The sequence below is a fragment of the Bos indicus genome, chromosome 18, assembly GCF_029378745.1.
Source record: "Bos indicus isolate NIAB-ARS_2022 breed Sahiwal x Tharparkar chromosome 18, NIAB-ARS_B.indTharparkar_mat_pri_1.0, whole genome shotgun sequence".
Classification (NCBI taxonomy): Eukaryota; Metazoa; Chordata; class Mammalia; order Artiodactyla; family Bovidae; genus Bos; species Bos indicus.
This window is the reverse complement of record NC_091777.1, coordinates 39,831,215-39,852,201: the sequence shown is the minus strand read 5'-3', so window position 1 is coordinate 39,852,201 and position 20,987 is coordinate 39,831,215. Positions and strand designations below refer to the sequence as shown.

Genomic DNA, 20,987 nt, shown 5'->3' with positions numbered 1-20,987 from the left:
TCAAAACTATAAATGCTTCATATAGAAAAGAAAATTTTTAAATAGTAGAAGAGACCAGGGAAAAAAAAGACTGCAAATGTTCCAATTCACCTAAATCTTATCCCTAAAATGGGGAAAATAGTTACTTTCCAAAGTTTCCACAAAACCCTTTGTGGGATAAAACCATCAATACCATCTCCAAGCCATGATCACATCTATTTTTTTCTCTGAAATACTTATTTTTCCCACTCACATATAAGCTCCCTAAAGCCTGATTCTTGATTATTTTATTAATCCTTATATTCCCCTTGCCTTAAAGAGTAGGAACTGAATAAATAATGCATTTATTGAATTCTGAAGAGTAGAAGAGCCTTATTTAAAGAAAATGTACTTGTCCTTTCCAGAGAATACAAAATAACGTGCACTGGATCCTCACTAACAGCTATAGAAAAGGCATCAGGACTTGACCCAGTCCTCTATTCTATCATACTTATTTAACTTTCTTCCCACTCCTGACCTCACACACTCTGGCTGTGAGCGCTGAGCTGACAGCCAACAGTCAAATACATAAAGGGTGGGATTCCCACTGCTATCTGATTCTGCTTCCTCTAAACTTAAAGGTATTTGAGCTCTAAATCTAAAAAGAAATCCCAAGTTAAAAGTGATTTTTCAATATGAAAATTATCTCCTTTTCTAGCCACCCACTGTACTTGAAATCTTTCTTGATAAACAGTAAGAAAAGAAATAAAATTTCTATTAACTTTACCACCAATCACAGACTTGTAAGTATGTCTGAGAGTGCTCAAGGGACCCAAATTAACCCTGGGCAAAACCCTCCAAAAGAAGTTGCCATGTTTCTCTCACACACTCTCCATATGACCTATACTTTCAAATTACACCCCACACAAAACCCCTATTTCAGATTTTTATCTCATATGTATATTTGAATTGCTTTAGTATATTTAAAACTTGCAAAAATACCATGACCAAAATAGTAAGAAAGCTTAATAGTAAGAAACTTAAACCAAACTAATCAACAGTATTATGCTTCAACCAGATTTTTACTTTACAATGTATCTTACAGACACTGCAGCTGCTGCTGCTGCTAAGTCGCTTCAATTGTGTCCGACTCTGTGCGACCCCACAGACGGCAGCCCACCAGGCTCCTCCGCCCATGGGACTTTCCAGGCAAGAATACTGGAGTGGGGTGCCATTTCCCTCTCGATTACAGACACTACCTGTCATTAATCTGACTTGGCTGTGCTCTCTCACTGTCTGTGTTCTTGTGGTTTTCTTTCTTTGGGGTAAAGTGGGCAGGGAGGGGGAAGCAGCACACATCTATTTCTCCTGTATGAAGAAATGTGTTCATAGAAAGGAAATGTTCTACAGAGTAAAGAAAAAGGGGTGGCCAGTGTTAATAAATCACTGTTTGAATAGAAGAGATTAAATCTGGGGATAAATATTTTGGTCTCTGGAGAGGCAAAACATCATTGTCAGACAGGGAGAGTTCTTTCAAGTTTCACCTTGGCCTAGAATGATAAAACACTCAAGCCCATCAAACTTTATAGGATCTGGTTTCAGGCTCACAATGCAACTTTCTGATTATTAATCACCTTCTGAAGCACCTTGCCTCCCAAACACCTCCATACAAGGAACAGAGGACCCCACAAAGTAGATACAGGTAATTCAATAGAAAAGTATAACCCCTTATGAATTACAACACTGTTATCCTAACTTACACACCAGTGAGTCTGATCAGGATGAATCATTCCTAGGTGAAATACTAAAATGCAATTTCTGGATCTTCAAGGGGAAGGCTGTGAAATGTGTGACCACATTAGGATATTACCACACCCTGTCTAAGCAGTCACCTGGTATCCCTCTATGAGATCTTAAGCTCAATTGGCCCTCAACTGTCAGTGTTATAGGAATCTTCTTTTATACTTAATTATCCATAAGCAAAACTCACCAAACCTGAGATTTTAAAATTAGATATATACAAATGTAAATATGCCTACTGAACAATTCAGTCACCTTAATTCATATGAAAAGTAATAAAGGCGAAATAAACTATGACAGATGAACATGATCAATTTGACACAAATAAAATAAAAAGCAATTTTTCACTCTCTTAACCCTAATATTAGCAAAGATATACCATAGAGGCCTCAATTATCAAAAACGGTCACAAAATGCTTCAAATTAAATCTTAATTTTTTTAAAGATATGCCCTAAAGGGTAAGATGTACTCTCATGTGAAATGCTGGGCTGGATGAAGCACAAGCTGGAATCAAGATTACCAGGAGAAATATCAATAACCTCAGATACGCAGATGACACCACCCTTATGGCAGAAAGCGAAGAGGAACTAAAAGCCTCTTGATCAAAGTGAAAGAGGAGAGTGAAAAAGTTGGCTTTAAACTCAACATTCAGAAAACTAAGATCATGGCATCTGGTCCCATCACTTCATGGCAAACAGATGGGGAAGCAATGGAAACAGTGACAGACTTTATTTTTGGGGGCTCCAAAATCACTGCAGATGGTGACTGCAGCCATGAAGTTAAAAGATGCTTCCTCCTTGGAAGAAAGGCTATGACCCACCTAGACAGCATATTAAAAAGCAGAGACATTACTTTGCCAACAAAGATTCAACTAGTCAAAGCTATGGTTTTTCCAGTAGTCATGTATGGATGTAAGAGTTGCACTATAAAGAAAGCTGAGCGCCGAAGAATTGATGCTTTTGAACTGTGGTGTTGGAGAAGACTCTTGAAAGTCACTTGGACTGCAAGGAGATCCAACCAGTCTACCCTAAAGGAAATCAGTCCTGAATATTCATTGGAAGGACTGATACTGAAGCTGAAACTCCAATACTTTGGCCACCTGATGCAAAGAACTGACTCCCTGGAAAAGATTCTGATGATGGGAAAGATTGAAGGCAGGAGGAGAAGGGGATGACAAAGGATGAGATGGCTGGATGGCATCACCGACTTGATGGACAAGAGTTTGAGCAAACTCCGGGAGTTGGAGATGGACAGGGAGGCCTGGCATGCTGCCGTCCATGGGGTCGCAAAGAGTGAGACACGACTGAGTGACTGAACTGAACTGAATTGAAAGAGTAAGATAAATCTTAAGGGAGATATCTGTACCTCATGTGAATATAGGTGCTTTAACTTCTATATATTTTGATATCTTTCATATAATGAACATGCATAATTTGAGAATTCTTGCTTTAAAGATTCAAATTGACAAAAACCACAAGAATGGATAAATAAAGCAAAACTGCAAACTTTCAAAATAAAAAGGTGGCACTCCAAAAGGCCAGAGTCACAGTTATCTATGGGCACTTTTTCTACAGATGACTTTAGAAAGCTATGAGAAAGTGACTTAATACTAAGACAACAAATTTTCCCTAGCATATTCTTCACGAATCCAAGTTCTGTTAATTTGAGATAGCCAAGAAGTGGGTGGAGAGGAGAAGCACTGGTCTATAGGAAATGAAAGATTCATTTTTAACCTATGTTTGACATTAGTTAGAAATGGGGGGGGGGGGTTGAAGTTCCACTGATAACAGAGTCAAAAACTGTAAAATATCTAGGAATAAATTTAGCAAGAAAGGTACATGAACTAGATGAAGACAACTACTAAATCTACGAAATCTTTACTGAAGAAACTAAAATAAGACCTCAATAAATGGAAACATTATAATATGGAAAAGTTATCATTATTTAAAAATGTCAGGTCTTCCAAAATTAATACATGAATATAGTGCAATTCCAAACACTGACTTGGCTTTTTTGAAGCTTTCTGAACTCAACAGAATTATATTCAACCAATATAGATAAGAATAAATATTTAAGAATAGTCAAAAAAACTTAAAAGTACAGTGACAGGAGCTCTTAACAGAGCGTAACTTTCTATATAAAGCTGTAATATTCAAAACAGTAAAATAATGGTACAGGAAGAGTAAAACAGAACATCCAGAAATAGAGCAAACATATATGGGAACGTAACGTATGATAAGGCAGCATTCAATTCATTGAAGAAAGGATGGTTCATTTAGTCTGGACACAGCTGGCTCTCTACACAAAAGAAAATCATATAAGACCCCTTACTTATACCAGATAAAATTTAACTCTAGATTAATAAATTCATGTGTTATACACAAAGAATTAATATACCATGAGATGTTCCTGCAAGATACGAGAAAGAGAAAAATGAAGCAAGGGCATGAACAGGCAATTCACAGTAAAGGAAATCCAAAAGACCACAAAACATAGTAAAAGAGACTAGCTCCAGCAATAATCAAGGAAATTAAAATTAAGACAAAGCTGAGAAACCATTTAGCAACTAGCAGACCAGCAAAAATAAAATTAAGTAATGTCATCTAAAGATGTGACATTATGAACCCACTGCTAGTGGAAATGGAAATTATGACAACCTACTAAAAGAGTAATCCGGCAATGGTAACATTTAAAATATAATTCCTTTAACTCAGAAATCCCACCTAAGAGATTCCACTCTGTAGAAATAAGAGCATCAGCAAATAAAGGGACATGTAAAAGGACACCTAGTGCACTACTGTTTGTAGTGCAAAAATCTCGAAACAGCCCAAATGTATACAAGAAAATGACTGAATAAATTATGTAGAGTACATCCACACTGTGAGACATGCATGATAGGGTTTCCTTTTTTTAATTGGAAGATAATTACAATGCCATGTTGGTTTCTGCTGTACAACATAAATCAGCTGTAAGTATACATGTACCTCCTCCCTCTTGAGCCTCCCTTCCACCCTCCCATCCCACCCCTCTAAAACAAGGTAGCATTATATTTACTGACCATGATGTGTTAAGGAAAGTTTCAGTTACAGAGTAACATAAAAAGTATGATCTACCCTTTGTAAAAACAAAGCACGCCATGTATGTACATTAATGTTGTATGTACAGTACTTAACCAAGCGTGGAGAGATACTGAAGTATACTCAAAACCTGGTAAAATGGTTGGGGAGTAACAACAAAGCGGCTGGGGAAATGAACAGGTTTTTTTTTAGAAGTGTGTCTTTATTTTATTTATTTATTTTTTTTATTACAGTGGACATCTATTATTTTGTAAATAGATTAAGAACTTTTTAGAAACGCCTCAGCACTGTTAAAGTAGAGCCTTCAAAAACAGTGGGAAAGTCGATAACAAATCACTAAACTATCAACATATTCCCATTCTGAGGAAAAAGACTGAAGTTCTCAGCTTACTATTAGTTCCCTGAGCATAATGAATTACATAACAGGTATTCAAAAGAAAGAAAAAAGATGGCAGGCAGAGCAAATTTCTTTGCTATCACTTGAAACTTTGGCAAAACAAAGGGTCTGAGTAAATTACAAGTAGAAAAGGAAAATATCCATTTTGGAATTAAATATCTAAATATTTCAAAGACACACAGATAAGGTTTTGTATATGTTCTAAATCTGAAAATAAATTTCAATAACATCAACTCTATCAGTCGCAAGTAAATGACCTGCAGTCAACTCCTATGAGCTTCCCATGTGGCTCAGTGGATAAAGAATCTGCCTGCTGTATCGGAGACACAAGAGACTTGAGTGTGACCACTGGGTTAGGAAGATCCCCTGAAGGAGGGCATGGCAACCCACTCCAGTACTCTTGCCTGGAGAATCCCAAGGACAGAGGAGCCTGGCAGGCTACAGTCCATGGGGTCACACAGAGTTGGACATGGCTGAAGGGACTCTGCATGCACACATGTGCTATGTACTAGGGATGCCATAAATTAGATAGTTCTTGTCCTTTGAAGATCAGGACTAGTAAACAATTCCACAAACATTAAAAAAAAATACTACAATCCTTTGCCTGGGGTAGAGAGGAAGAAAGAATAGATTCATTAGTTGGAAGGGAGAAAGAAAAGCATTCCAGGTATAAGCAGAACAGGTACAATGAATCAAAGAACACTTAAGTGCTCAAGGAACAACAAAAGTTCAGTGTGCATAAATAAAATAACACACCCAAATGACAGCAGAGTCAAATTATAAGCAACTTCCTCATTCTACTTTTTTTTTTTAATTTTATTTTATTTTTAAACTTTACAATATTGTATTAGTTTTGCCAAATATCGAAATGAATCCGCCACAGGTATACCTGTGTTCCCCATCCTGAACCCTCCTCCCTCCTCCCTCCCCATACCCTCCCTCTGGGTCGTCTACTTTCTTAAATAATGAACACCATTTATTAAACGTTCACCATGTAAAGCTTCTAAAGAAAATACAATGCCCATGCCTTCACTGACAGAAATACACATTTTCAAAAGTTACATACATTGATTGAGTACTAACAGAAAGGAGTCCCAGGTGGTTTACTGGTAAAGAACCCGCCTGCCAACAGAGAAGACAAAACAGACCCAAGTTCAATCCTTTGGTCAGGAAGATTCCCTGGAGTAGGAAATGGCAGCTCACTCCAGTATTTTTGCCTGGAAAATTTCATGGACAGAGGAGCCTGACAGCCTTCAGTCCATGGTATGGCAAAGAGTCAGATACAACTCAGCGACTATTAGAAAAAGAGGCTCTTCCTTCTTCTTCTATTTGTTTCTTGTTTATTTTTTGGCCACACCATGACGCATCTAGGATATTGGTTCCCCAACAAGGGATCGAACCCAAGCCTCCTGCAGTGCAATCAAGAGTCTTAACCACTGGTCCACTAGGGAAATCCAAGGCTCTTTCTTCTTACAACAGTCTTCCTTCAATACTCAGACCCCAAAACCCCTAACAATAACGCAAAGATTCAACTAACTCTACACAGTGTACCCATTTCTTCCTTAGTTTCCCCATCCATCTCAAACCAGTATTTTCACTATATTTTAAAACTATCATGTTTTCAAAAATTTCAAAAAGTGGGAAGGGAATCTCTTGTGCAGACTTTAGAAAGGAATTTTAAAAATTAACTTCCCTTCCTTCTCTTCAGCTTGAAACTGAACAATTTCCCAAGAGTAAGGTTTAGCAAGCAGAAACTAAACTGAGATGTAAAAACACTAGTGGAACTTCTTTTGAGTTGTACAACTGTGTGATCATTTACGAAAGTTAAATCTTATAATCAAACAGTGTACACCATCTATGCTATGATAGCCTTAATTTTAACCCAAACGCTGACAAGGAGGAGACTACAAATGTATTACATCTCCAAAGATTAATAAGCACATGTCTTTCTCATATTTGCTCTTTCCAAGAATCTATAACATTAATCTCAAAGCCAGACAAGCTGCACAGCCTAGGATGCTCAGCCCAACACAATCAGCTACACAGGCAAAGTGGAGTGAGCAAAGCAACGGATTATCAGGTTACACTGTGCCTGCTGCACTGTAACAACAAAGAAAGGGGGGTGAACACTACTTGCCTTTAAGATGTCTTTAATTATTAATAAAGCACAAAGGTCACATATGTTTTCTTCATCTTTTAAAAAAAATCTTCTTTCTAAGCCTGTTTTTCACTGGCAACATTTATAACTCATTAATTTTCTTCTCCAACAGTTAGAGTAGTTCAAAACAAAACCCCACCAAAAAAGGCTAAACTTCAAAGTACCTAGTAAAAAAAGCATTTCTCATTTTAATCATATTATCCTAACCCTTGCCCTTTTTGTACAAAAGTGTTAGTTAATACTGACTCAACAAGTTTGGCAAGTGTGGGTTTGTTTTTTTTTTTTTTCTTCCACTTTTGGACCCTTCAAATTCTGACAGGAGATTGTTCTAGTGACCAGAATTCATAGCAAATTAAGTATTTTCAATGACTCCTTCAGTGAAGAAAAACCTTATATGTATTTTAAATGTAGAAATGAAACAAAATTTTCTATACAAAAAGGCAAATGAAAGAATCCAAAAGAATCCAAACTATCACTTTTTGCCAAAAATGATTTTCAAAACCTGTAAGCCAACAAATATAAGCGCTTACATAAATCTGTATGTTCTCTTAATTTTAAAACTGCTTACTACTTTAATGGGCTTCCCTGGTGGCTCAAGCGGTTCACCTGCAATGCAGGAGACTTGGGTTTGGTCCCTGGGTCGGGAAGATCCCCTGGAGAAGGGAATGACTACCCACTCCTGTATTCTTGCCTGGATTATTCCACGGACAGAGGAGCCTGGCGGGCTCGTCGATGGGGTCGCAAAGAGTCGGACACTACTGAGCAACAAACACACAGCTACTGTAACATCATCCTGCATGAAAGAAACTGAACAAGTAACAAAAGGATGAAAATCAAAATCAAGAACTGAAAACAATTCATAAAGGAAGATCGAAAGACAAGCCCCTAAAACAGATAGAACAAGTTGCTGCAGGTTGAAGAAAGGTAATAGTTTTAGATTTTCTGAAGCTAAATCCACATTAGTTTTAAAGTCTTGATATCAATTACATCCTGCTGTATATACAAAATTTTTAAATCCTCATCAAATGCAAATAAGGAGATTAAGCATTTTGATAATCTGTTTTGGTATGTGTTTTCCCAATTCCATTTTTTTAATTAAAAATAATCTTTTGGAAAATATTCGTTCAACTTTTTCAATTTGCTTAGAATTATTACAAATCACAAAAACATAAGTTTTTGTTTTTGCACACGACTAATCTCAAGACTCAAGACTACTTTTAAAAATAAATAGTATGATGAAATATCACCAAAGCATTGCTGACAATTTTTGTACTTTATATTTTCACTCTAAAATTCATCTTCAAATCTAGAACTGCTGTCAGTGAAACAGATCAAAGAACAAGCAACTGCTACAAAAGAAATTAATGTTTCCTAAACAATGTTTATTTCAAGTATGGAACCCCAACAATCCCTTACACCAAGTAGACATTCAAGTATGATCAATCAAAGGTGCACTGAACTAAACAACACTTATCATTTGCAAGGCAAAAGGATGCTTTCTCCAACTGAATGCAAACTACCCAAGAATGAATGACATTTAAATACCAGTACTTAATGCCATGAAATGAACTAACACCCATCTGATAGCTCTCCTAATATTTAATATTGGGAGTATTTGATAGTGTAACTCAGAAATGAACATTTCAGTAGCAACTACAAGGCGATACTCAGTAGATGAGTGCTGCTGTGCTTAGTCGCTCAGTCCTGTCCGACTCTTGGCAACACACCAGGCTCCTCTGCCCATGGGGATTCTCCAAGGCAAGAATACTGGAGTGGGTGGCCATTTCCTCCTGCAGGGAATCTTCCCAACCCAGGGATCGAACCCAGGTCTCCAGCATCACGGGCAGATTCTTGACCATCTGAGCACCAGGGAAGCCCAAGTATACGAGTGAGGATTCCATTTATCTTGTTAGACAGCCCTTTAAACCAAAAAGAGACTCCATGGCTTTAAAGTAGATATACAAACAGGAAATAAAACATTTTTGAAAAGTCTCCTGAAAACAAATACCAAGAACACTGACTATTTACAATGAAACATTCACTCTTCTACTGAGACATCATATGACTAGTACAGGAATTAATCTACCTGATAATAACCTGATAAGAATAATGCACTTATACAGGGATTAGGATTTCAAGTATTGAAAGATTTGGTCAAGTTATAAATTTAAGTTTCAGCAGTCACTAGGGTACCATCTCAAATAATTTACATCTCTCTTTTGCAGATGTGAAAACCCAGGCTGAGATGCAACAGAGGTGACTCAGTCACACTCATTTAATTTGAATTATAGGAAATAATCAGTGAATTATAGTGAAATGCTTTTTATTCAAGTATGCTATACTGCAAACATACCTCAACAATAGAATGAAAGTGGTGAAACTATGGGTGCCTGGAGAGTCTATATTTTTAAAGCAAAGGTTAAAGCGTATACAGTATGATAAACATTATGGGGAACAGTAAAAGTGAATATTTAAAATCCAGCTATCCCCAGAAAAATACCATACACTTAGTCAATCCAAGTATTTTTTCGGAGTTATTCAACGAAGAACACTACTGTACCAACCACTTGAAAGTTAAAATCACTAAGAAATCTTCACTCCTCTCTTCTGTTAACTAATCCCTACAGTATCTAAAAAAAGATTACTTTCCCTTCTACCAATGTCAGACTAAGATTCTTTTTCACAGGCAGATTGCCCTGGGCAGGGATACACAGCATCAACAAAAATATGTTAAGTGTCCAAAAGTACCCAGAAGCTACGTGTTCAGCCCAGGAAGGGATGAGAAAATACAAATGAGAAAACATTTGACAGCCTCTCCCTACCACCTTCCCCCAAAAAACCCTTTACTCAGCTTTATAAACATGTACTGTCGAAGCACACTCTTGAGCGAGTGGTTCGACGAATCTCCTACACCAAACCCTAACTGAGAAACACAACCAACCGTCCCGACTCTGTCAAGCCGCCAAGAAAATCGGGAGAATTATTAATAACTGATGCCTGCAGGATCAGGACTTTCAGAGAAGGGTAACCAATGTATTCGCAGGTGAGTTTAAGAAAAAAGATGGGGGGAACCCCAGAAAATTGGGAAAGAAGTTGGTCGGAAGGTTAGACAGAGGCGAGGCCGACGTCCAGTTCAAAGAGAACGGCAATGCGGATGCAGACAACGATTAACTAACTGAGCATTTGGAAATACATAAGAGAGTTTCACGAAAGACTTGACTAGGATGCAAGATACAAGAACACTGATACGTGGCACACAGAAGACACGCGGAGGAGGGACCCGCCCCGCTAACCCCAGGCTCTCTCAATGAGTCCTCAAAGGAGGAGTGCAGCCTGAGAAAGTCAATGGGTCCAAGGAGGCCCGTACCGGCCGGGCAACGCCATAACACAGACGCAGCCGCGTGCGGAGCCTCCGGGTCTGAGGCCTCGGGGTTGGCCCTCAAGAAGTCGGAACAACCCCTGTGCTCCCGGCCCCTCCTGGCCCAGTCTCTGTCCTCTCTTCTCACCCTCCACGATCTGGGACCGGACCCCTGGGATAGACAGGAAACTTCCGGCCGAGCGCTCCTGGCAGGCGCAGAGTAAAACAAGAAGTATTCTCTTAGCGCCGCGACTGACACTCACCGGCCCGAAACCTCGAATGAAACCAGCAGCTCCGGGGGCGGTGGCAGCAGTGGCAGCAGGAACCGAACATCCAAAATGGCGGCTCCCTCGGCCTCACCACCGCTACTGCAGGCGGAGGGATCTTAGGTGGGAAGGAGTTTTTAACTAACTTTGCACACTATCACAGAAACTTAGGTCCCTATCTCTCTCTGCTTGTCGGTCCCGCGTCCCCAGACTGCAACTTCTCGTGCTTCCCTTCTCCTATTATCCAAGAACTCGGACCCCACCGAGGACTATTTGCCAAGGAGGAGGTGACTGCTCCTGGAAGAGCGACGCAAAGCGTAGCAAGGTTCGGGGCTGTCACTGATGACGCGAGACGCCGCTGCCGAGTCACCGCTGCGAAGAGTCTGAGCGAGAAAGATCCGATGGACCCCAGAGCCCACTAACATTGGTTCCGCCTGCGGTGGGGTGGGAGCTGGGCTACCAGGAAGTGGCGGGGCCACCTGAAAAGGGTGGGGCTAGCAAGGTAGCGGAGGACCTGGGAGGCGAGGCAGGTAGAGGTGGAGAATACTGAGCCTGGCTGAGCTGGTCCTAATCCACCGGAACCCCAAATTCTTACCTATCACTTTTGAGACCTTAGCTTTCTCTGTAGGTTAACTTTAGGATCATGCTCCAAGTAGTCTTGGATTCTGAAGTTTTATGTCATTTTTGCAACGCATTTTATAAAAATAAGAGAGGATGTCACAGAAGAATAGATTTCAAGCACACCATCACCTGTCAACCTTTGACATTGAACAAGACATTTAGATTCTCTGGGTCTCAGTTTCCTCATTGTAAAAAGAGATTTGTACTAGTGGTAGCTAAAACCGTTCCAGAATGGACTTTCCAACTGTAACTCCATGTACCAATGACCTGAGCTGAAGACAGCCCAACCGTACAGGTCTTGGCTTGATAAATAATTACTAACACCTGACACGAATATTTTCCATGTGAACATAAAAAAAGCCAAGATATCATTGCCCTTTCAAAGAAAAGGTGGCCTACTATTCCTTCAGATGAAATGGCAATAAGTATTCCCAAAAGTGAATAAAGCAGAGCACCTAGCTAGATGTCAAAGAGAACAGAACTAACCACAAATCTTGAGTTTAGGACCTGTCACAGGCAGGAGGTCGTACATTTTGTCCTTAGTCATTTTCATGCAGGGAATTTCAAAACAGTTAACAAAAATTGAATTGGGTAGCCTCGCCTGTGCAATTTCGTTCTTGAGCCAAGTAGCTGTAAAGAAAGGAGGCCAAGGGCCTAATACTAGTAATTATCACTTTTTATTATTAAATATTGATATCCCATCTTTATATGTAATCTAATTTGACCCTTGAGACAACCTCCTGAGTCAGACTAGACAAGCGTAAGGAATTTAGTTTTACAAACAAGGAGACTGAGGCTCAGAGAAGCTGAAACTTGCTAAACGACCCTCCCTCTCCCCTCCCCCACTGGGGTTCCTCTCTTTGGTACACACCCACTCACCCTCCCCAACTCTCAGAGTGCTGTAAACCCAGAGCAAATGATTTGGGGAGCAGAATGCTTATGGAATTCAGTTGCCTCATATCCCCTTCATGCACAGTGCAGCTCTTGATCACGGGGGAGGTAAAGTGTAAAACTCAGCAGCTCAGTCCTGTCCAACTCTTTGGGACCCCATGGACTGTAGTCCACCAGGCTCCTCTGTTCATGGAATTTTCCAGGCAAGAATACTGGAGTGGGTAGCCATTTCCTACTCTAGGGGATCTTCTCCACCCAGGGATTAAACTGGAGTCTCCTACGTTGCACGCAGATTCTTTTACCACTGGGCCGCAGGGGTGGAAGCAAAGTGTAAAACTAGAACACCATAATCATGCCATAACGTAGATTTCACTGTTTCACTGCATGAACACATGCTAAAGTACAACATGGAGTGCCCATGAAAGTAAGGAGTTTGCAGGTTGCAAAACAGTTACCTAAAACATTCTGTTTGCAAGTCACAAAAATTTGCTTAGAAATTGAATTTAAGTGTTTCCCATTGTAAACCACAAAAGGAAAGTTAAACTAGCTTCTTAAGAAACAGGAAGGAGCTTCTATTCTACCATGCCAAGTGGTATAACAAAGAGAAAATGACAGACATTATAAAATGTAAACCCCCTTCATGTACATTTTTTTTACTTATATTGATCTTTATAATTACCAAACTCCTCCCCTAATGCAACTGAAAATTTAAAGCAATTGACCTAACATAAAGCACGATTATTTTCCTGAGATCTTTGATCTCTGCGGCTAGCTATTAAAGATTGGGAAGACTTATTCCCCACCTATTCAAACATAATCTCAAATTTCAGATAAATAAATTACAGCAAATCAATAAAGTGGAATATCATGCCACTGACAAAACTGGAGCTCCAACTATCTTTATGAGCATGGTATGGCAGGTTTTCAAAAACATTGCAAAATGGTATTATAAAATGAGCTTGTAAAAAGTATGAAGTGAAAAAAGTGAAAATGTTAGTCACTTAGTCCTGTCCAACTCTTTTCAACTCCATAGATTGTAGCCCACCAGGCTCCTCTGTCCAGACAAGACTACTGGAGTGAGTTGCCATTTCCTTCTTGGGGGGATCTTTGTGACCCAGGGGTTGGACCCAGGGCTCCCACGTTGCAGACAGATTCTTTACCGGCTGAGTCACCAGGGAAGCCAAAAAGTGTGTATATGCAGAGAAGTTGAAGAATAAAACTAAAATGTAAAAATGATTATCTTGGATGGTGGGATTATAGAGGACTTTTCTTATCTTTATTATATTTTTTTTCAAAAGCATATTGTGTTTTTAGTTGGGAAAAAAGACTTTCACATTTTGAGGGGAAAAAGTCTTATAAGATAATGCAGTTTTATGGAGCCAAATACTAAAGGAGATTTTTGTTTTTAAAACAGCCATAGCCGGAAAAGATTCAATAAACTTCTAGGAATAGATAACAGTTGGATGGGAGATCTTTTTTTTTTTTTAACAATTTTTAAAATTTTAATTAATTAATTTATTTTTGGCTGCACTAGGTCTTCATTGCTGCACTCAGGTTTTTTCTGGTTGTAGCTGGTAGGGGCTATACTGTAGTTGCAGTGTGCGGGCTTCTCATTGCACTGGCTTCTCTTGTTGCTGAGCACGGACTCTTGGGCTCCACAGCATGTGGGATATTCCTGGATCAGGGATGGAACTCATGTACCCTGCATTGGCAGAAGGATTCTTTACCGCTAAGCCACCAGGGAAGCCCCTGTGTGTTGTCTTACAGTTTACAAAAATATTTTCATATATATGGATTCATTTGCTCCTCACCCACCATGAGCTGGTAAATTACGCAAACACAATAACATAGTAGTTAAAAGTGTTGTTTTCAGGCTTCTCTAGTGGCTCAGTAATAAAGAATCCGCCCACCAGTGCAGGAGATACGGATCTGATCCCTGAGCTGGGAAGATCCCACATGTTGTGGAGCAACAGAGCTCCTGTGCCACAACTGAGCTTTTGCTCTAGAGCCTGGAAGCTTCAGTTACTGAAGCCTGCACCCTGGGGCCTGTGCTTTACAACAAGAGGAGCTACCACAATGAGAAGCCGGAGCACGACATCCTGAAAGTAGCCCCCACATGCCGCAACTAGAGAAAAGCCTGCACAGCAATGAAGACTCAGCACACCCAATAAAAATAAATTTAAAATATTATTTTTAAAAGTGTTTAAAAAAAAAAAGGTTGTTTTCTGGTAATAGACTGCCTGGATTTAAATTTGCTCTTCCTCTCTTTATTGTGTGGCCTGCAACAAGTTACCTAACATCTCTGAGCATTTCTGAACCTCAGTGTATCCATCTGTAAAATGGAATTAATAGTAGCATCAACATCTTGGGACTTAACTGGCGGTCCAGTGGTTAAGACTTTACACTTCCACTGCAGGGCATGTGAGTTCCATCCCTGGTAGGGGAACTAAGATCCTGTGTGCCAAGGGGCTCCACACACACACACCCAAAAAAATAGCATCAGCATCTTAAGGCTGGTGTGATCATCAAATGAGCAGATACATTTAAAGTACTTAGAAACAGCAACTGGCACAAAGTGCCAGTAGATATAAGGGTGCAATAGGGGACTTCCCTGGTGGTCCAGTGGCTAAGACTCTGAGCTCCCAGTGCAGGGGGCCCAGGTTTGATCCCTGGTCAGGGAGCTAGATCCCACATGCTACAACTAAGACCCAGAGCAGCCAAATAAATAAATAAAATTAAAAAAAAAAAGGGCGCAATAGATATTAGCTGCCTTTAGGATAAATATGATCATCCCTATTTTAGATATAAGGAAACAGAAACTCATGAAAGTTAAATGATTTGTCACACCTTCATGCAGCAGAGATCTGATTCAAATCTAGATCTTCCAACCTTGGATATATCTTTCAGTCCATACAGTAACCATTCAATGAATGTACTTCCTGAGTCTTTCCACTACAACACACTGACCTGGGTGCATAGAATCTGTAATAGACATTGCAAAGAGACAGTCCCTACCCTGCAGATAATTACAATCTCATTGAGGGAAACAGGTTTTTTTTTTTTAATCTAGAAAAATATCAGTGATATTACTAATCAGCAGATAAGTCCTAGTTTTAAAAGAAGCAGAAATATGAGACGTCACTAGGAGATTGAGCAGTGAAAAGATAGCTTCTGGAAGACATGGCATGTCTGATAGAATCCATGGGACTAGAAGGGGACCCATTCTCTTGGGCTTAGATGCAGCAAGATTTTCAAGTATCAGCAGGATTTGATTCAGTATCAGCAGCTGAAACCACATGACCTTGCAGCGCATGGGGAAAGCCCTCTCTACAGAAACGTGGTCAGTCTTTCATAAGGAACTCTTTCTGCTCCTGCACTTGCCAGAGACCTCAGCCTAGAAAGGAGAGTGAAAGGGGAGGCAATCCCAGAGAAGATACACTGACATGAGTCAAAGAAGCAGCTCTACTGGTCTGTTTTGCTATCGTTTGAGTCACGGAATCTATAAATAAGCCTGAAAGTGGAGTAAAATTAGTCCCTCTGATGTTTATGTAATGTTTGCACAAAAAGTATTTCTTTACAATTCTTTTAAGCGTGGTCCCTAATCACAGTTTCTGCTATCCTGAGAAAAGGTTTTAGGAGTCAATCCTATAGTTATGATAGAAACCAGAAATGATGTAAAAATTAATATTCCAACAGCCAACTCTGACCTCCTAACATGATAATGAAAGTGGCTAAGACAATAAACCCTAAGAATTCCCATCACAAGAAAAACAATTTAATTTTATACCTATATGAGATGATCAATGTTCACTAAACTTATTAAGATAATCACTTCATAATGTATGTAAGTCAAATCATTATGCTATATGCCTTATTCTTATACAGTGCTGTGTAATTATATCTCAGTAAAACTGGAAGAAAAAAAAACTGAGACCACCAGAGAAGGACGTACCATCCAGAAATAGAGCAGGGCTTCTGACTCATTGTTTCCTGCTCCAGTAATTTTATTTCCTTAATATGGGCACCATCATTTGCCTGGAAGGATTCACAATAAAATAGTTTGGTTTTCCTTTAAGTGTATAGCACCATCCTTGTTCCTCTAAAATCAGTCAGTCCTACGAGATGCTTTAAAATTAGTTTGAGCAGTCCACGAAGTGTTGGGACATCTACAGTAACTGGGGCAGCCAGTTCCTGGTACCCAGTTCAGGAAACACCAAACTCCTCTGCTAAGCCACTCACACACACCAGAGGATGAACCAGGACTTGAAGAAGGGCTAGGATGAGGTGCCTTAGCCCAAGGAGAGGCGGAGAACCATAAAGTTCAAGAGATGGAAGGGATCATAAAGGAGAAAACTTCAGACCTACACACAGGTGGCCGTATTAAAATCTGTGCCCAGGAGCTCTGATTCCCAGTCAGTCAGTTCAGGACTAAGAAAGATTCTGACTTAGAAGAAGTTTGAGCATTAAGTCTGCACTTGTTCATTTCTAAAAGTAATTAAAAGTCACAACAATACAGCTCCCCAGAAAGAAACCCCAGCCTCAAAGACAGTAGGCTGTAATCACTTTTGAGAGTGCAGCATATAATATGGCTGGAAAACCGGACAATTCCCCCATCATGAGAATGGTAGTTGTGGTTACATTTGTTTGGCTATGTTCTTTAAGTTCTCTCTAAACAGGCACAATTTTTCAAAACATGTGCCAGAATAATCTAGTGTGGTAGTATTTTTCTTTTTGGTAGGAGTTTTAAAGCATTTTTTTTGTGTTAAATATTTCTTTGAGATTCACATCCACTTTAAAAGCTGTTAGCTTCTAGAAAGGAATGCACTGTACTTCTGGTAAACCACTAATAAACTTCTCTCACCAATGGAGGAAAAGTTTTATTTTGTTTTTAATTAATTTATTGTTTGGCTGTCCTGGGTGTTCATTGCTGCGAAGGATTTTCTCTAGTTGGGGGGCGAGTGGGAGCGACCCTCTAGATGTGGTGCTCAGGATTCTCACTGTGATGGCTTCTCTGGTGTGCAGGCTTCAGTAACTGTGACATGTGGGCTCAGCAGTTGAGGCTCCCAAGCTCTGGAGCACAGGCTCAACAGTTATGGCGCCCAAGCTTAGCTGTTCCATGGCATGTGGGATCTTCACAGATCATGGATTGAACCATGTCTCCTGCATTGGCAGGTGGATTATTTACCCCTGAGCCACCAAGGAAGCCCAGAATAGTCTTAATAATTGAAATATCTTCATGCATATTACGGAGAAGGCAATGGTGACCCACTCCAGTACTCTTGCCTGGAAAATCCCATGGACCGAGGAGCCTGGTAGGCTGCAGTCCATGGGGTCGCTAAGAGTCGGACATGACTGAGTGACTTCACTTTCACTCTTCACTTTCATGCATTGGAGAAGGAAATGGCAACCCACTCCAGTGTTCTTGCCTGGAGAATCCCAGGGACGGGGGAGCCTGGTGGGCTGCTGTCTATGGGGTTGCACAGAGTCGGACATGACTGAAGCGGCTTAGCAGTAGCAGCATGCATATTAAGCAATTTCAACTTCTACCAGCATTCCCTCTATTTCACAAGAACCAGTGAAGGAAGCAAATCATTTCTTCTTATAGGAGTCATTCTGCAAGAAAAAACATGACTAGGAAGCAATTAGTTTTGAGTTCCAAGTGCATATTTTGTTCATAGTAAGCCTCCAATAAATAGTTCCTAAAATTAACTTAAGTTACACCGTCAAGGTTCCTTCTTACTTGAGGTGAAGGGTGTATGTTTGTTTGTTTTGTTTTATGCCTTGGGGAAATTAGCCTTAGAAGCAATGATGGGTTTTACATCTTCTATCTCCTATGGCCTCATACAAGAATTGGAAAATCTGTTATCTTTGAGTCTGAAGATGCTACTTGTGAAAGATGATTCAGTTTAATAAAATTAGAGGTTTCATTCTCCAACAAATAAGTGGCAAGAAAAAAAAGGAAGACGTGAGGAGAAGAAAGTGTTAGAGATGAATAGAATTAAAAGACAAACCAAAACCAGGAATTGTCTGGTGATCCACTGGTTAGGGCTCCACGCTTCCCCTGCAAGGTACATGGGTTTGATCTCTGGTTGGGAAACTAAGATCCTGCATGCCTCCTGGTGTGGCAAAAAAAGAAAAAAAGAGAGAGACATATAAACCAAATACAATGTGTGGGTCTCTTGAGATCTTGATTTCAACAAAATAACTGTAAAAATGCATTTTTGAGATAGTGAGTATTATGATAATAAGGAATTATTTTTCATTATATTGGGCATCATAATAACATTGTTTCATATTATGAAAGTAAAAGGTATATGTTATAGATATAAACTGAAGTATTTACAGGTAAAATTACAAGTGTAGTGTTTGAGATTTAAATTAAATTCCTTTTGCCTCCAAAAAGAGTGTTAGGGCTCTTTCCGCCATCTTTCCGTGCCGCCAGAATGGTGCGCATGAATGTCCTGGCCGATGCTCTCAAGAGTATCAACAATGCCGAAAAGAGAGGCAAACGCCAGGTCCTTATTAGGCCGTGCTCCAAAGTCATCGTCAGGTTTCTAACAATGATGATGAAGCATGGTTACATTGGCGAATTTGAAATCATTGATGATCACAGGGCTGGGAAAATTGTTGTGAACCTCACAGGCAGGCTAAATAAGTGTGGAGTGATCAGCCCTAGATTTGATGTGCAACTCAAAGATCTAGAAAAATGGCAGAATAACCTGCTCCCATCCCGTCAGTTTGGTTTCATTGTACTGACAACCTCAGCTGGCATCATGGACCATGAAGAAGCAAGACGAAAACATACAGGAGGGAAAATTCTTGGATTCTTTTTCTAGGGATGTAATACATACAAATAAAATGCCTCAGAGGACAAAAAAAAAAAAAAAAAAAGAGTGTTAGGAAGAGGTAAATAGATAAAATAAGAGCAGTAGAATATTGATAAACATTGAAACTGAGGGGTGGGTACATGAAAGCTCATTTTATTATTTGCTTTAATTTTGTACGTTTAAATTTTCTATAATAAAGCTTTCTTCATTTTATTTGTAAAGCAGAGGACTTGAATTCCAAAGAGTAGAAGCTGAGCAATACACAAAGTGGTTTAAGCAAATAAATTCACAAGGAAAACCAGAGTTAAATTACGACTGAAATATAAAATCTTTTAAAAGAGAACTTCATGGGGCAGAAAAGCTTCGCAAGATGAAAAGAACAAAACAATTTCTCTTTGTTTCCTTCATATTGAAGGAACAAAGAGTAAAAAAATTAATGTATATGGTTCTTTAGGGTTTTTTTTTTTTACTTCTCCAGAATTATGTACACAAATAGATGCGATTTTTATACTATTTTCAACATAAGAGAAAATTGCTTTCATTCTAGAAAAACTGAACAGATCTAATCTAAATCACTATACATTAACACTTCAAATAGACCAGCTCTTAAAAACGTTCTTTGAAGTCTCTACTGTGGTATTGTCAAGAGGTAGATAAAAGACTATAGCCCTATTTTCTCATGAATTCATCATAAAAATACATCAAATTTCAGCAATATCAGCAATCAGCAAATATCAGCAATATGATTGCAAATATGCCCCCCTTGCCTTAAAAACAATGTTAACATTGGACTTCCCTGGAAGTTTAGCAATTAAGATTCTAAGCTTACCCTGCAGGTTCAATCCCTGGCCCAGGAACTAAGATTCCCATGTGCCTTGTGGTGGGGTCAAAAACAAAAACATAACTTCGGACAGACCATTTTACTATTCAAGAGCCCATTTAGAAATATATTCTAAAAAGAAAAAAAAGAAAGAAATATATTCTAGCACTATTTGTAGTCCATTCCAGATTCAGTTTCCCTAACCATATTGACCTTTCAGGAGGAAGGGATGAGAAATAAGGGGCAGGAGATGACACAGGTGAGGGCCCTGGTGCTAATCTGGCGATGCCCCAAGTAGATCACCAGTCCTGTGACAGTTCCATGGCTTTTGTCAAGAGTACCTCTCTTGACATCCTTAGAAAGTCCAATATTGACTAGGTCTGCTGGGGCTTCAGCCTGAAGCAAGAATCACATTGGCATCTCGATTTATGACACATTTATTTATCGCCTACCACTTTTATATGCCAAGTACCCTTAGAAGCCCTGAGGGGGTTGTAGGGGGAGAAGCAGCAAGCCAAGGAGACATGATTCTTGCCTTCATGAAGCTTAGAGTCTAGGGCAAGCCAATGACAGTTCAAGCAAACTTCAGACTTTCTGGCCTACATACTTCTTTCTCTCTGTTTCAATGACTATGTTTTGAGTACCTGTGAGGTCAGACATTGTGGTGCAATGTCTGTATTTAAGAACCAGATATCAATATGCATAGATATATCATTGGAAGAACTGATGCTGAAGTTGAAGCTCCAATACTTTGGCCACTTGATGTGAAGAGTCGACTTACTGGAAAAGACCCTGATGCTGGGAAAGACTGAG

At 39.5% G+C, this 20,987-nt stretch overlaps 2 protein-coding genes across 8 annotated transcripts in view; one reads left to right on the top strand and one right to left on the bottom strand.

The window, feature by feature from the left end:
* AP1G1 (adaptor related protein complex 1 subunit gamma 1) overlaps nucleotides 1-20,987 on the bottom strand; it is a 102,369-nt gene that overhangs the window by 73,388 nt on the left and 7,994 nt on the right. For 2 of the 7 annotated variants that reach the window (XM_070770860.1, XM_070770861.1), the window contains exon 3: nucleotides 18,539-18,643. The exons of 3 other annotated variants lie outside the window; for them this stretch is intronic. In XM_070770860.1, the coding sequence (XP_070626961.1) occupies nucleotides 18,539-18,601 (63 nt within the window). In that variant the 5' untranslated portion in view covers nucleotides 18,602-18,643. 2 more of the 7 variants (XM_019979206.2, XM_070770864.1) reach the window with 2 other exon arrangements.
* On the top strand, nucleotides 18,943-19,378 carry LOC109572431 (small ribosomal subunit protein uS8-like). Its single transcript, XM_070770866.1, has one exon. The coding sequence runs from the start codon at nucleotides 18,971-18,973 to the stop codon at nucleotides 19,361-19,363; it is 393 nt and encodes a 130-aa protein (XP_070626967.1). The 5' UTR covers nucleotides 18,943-18,970; the 3' UTR covers nucleotides 19,364-19,378.

What these genes read in the sequence shown, in the direction of transcription:
- LOC109572431 (XM_070770866.1), top strand. Translation starts at nt 18,971, where the DNA reads ATGGTGCGCATGAATGTCCTGGCCGATGCTCTCAAGAGTATCAACAAT.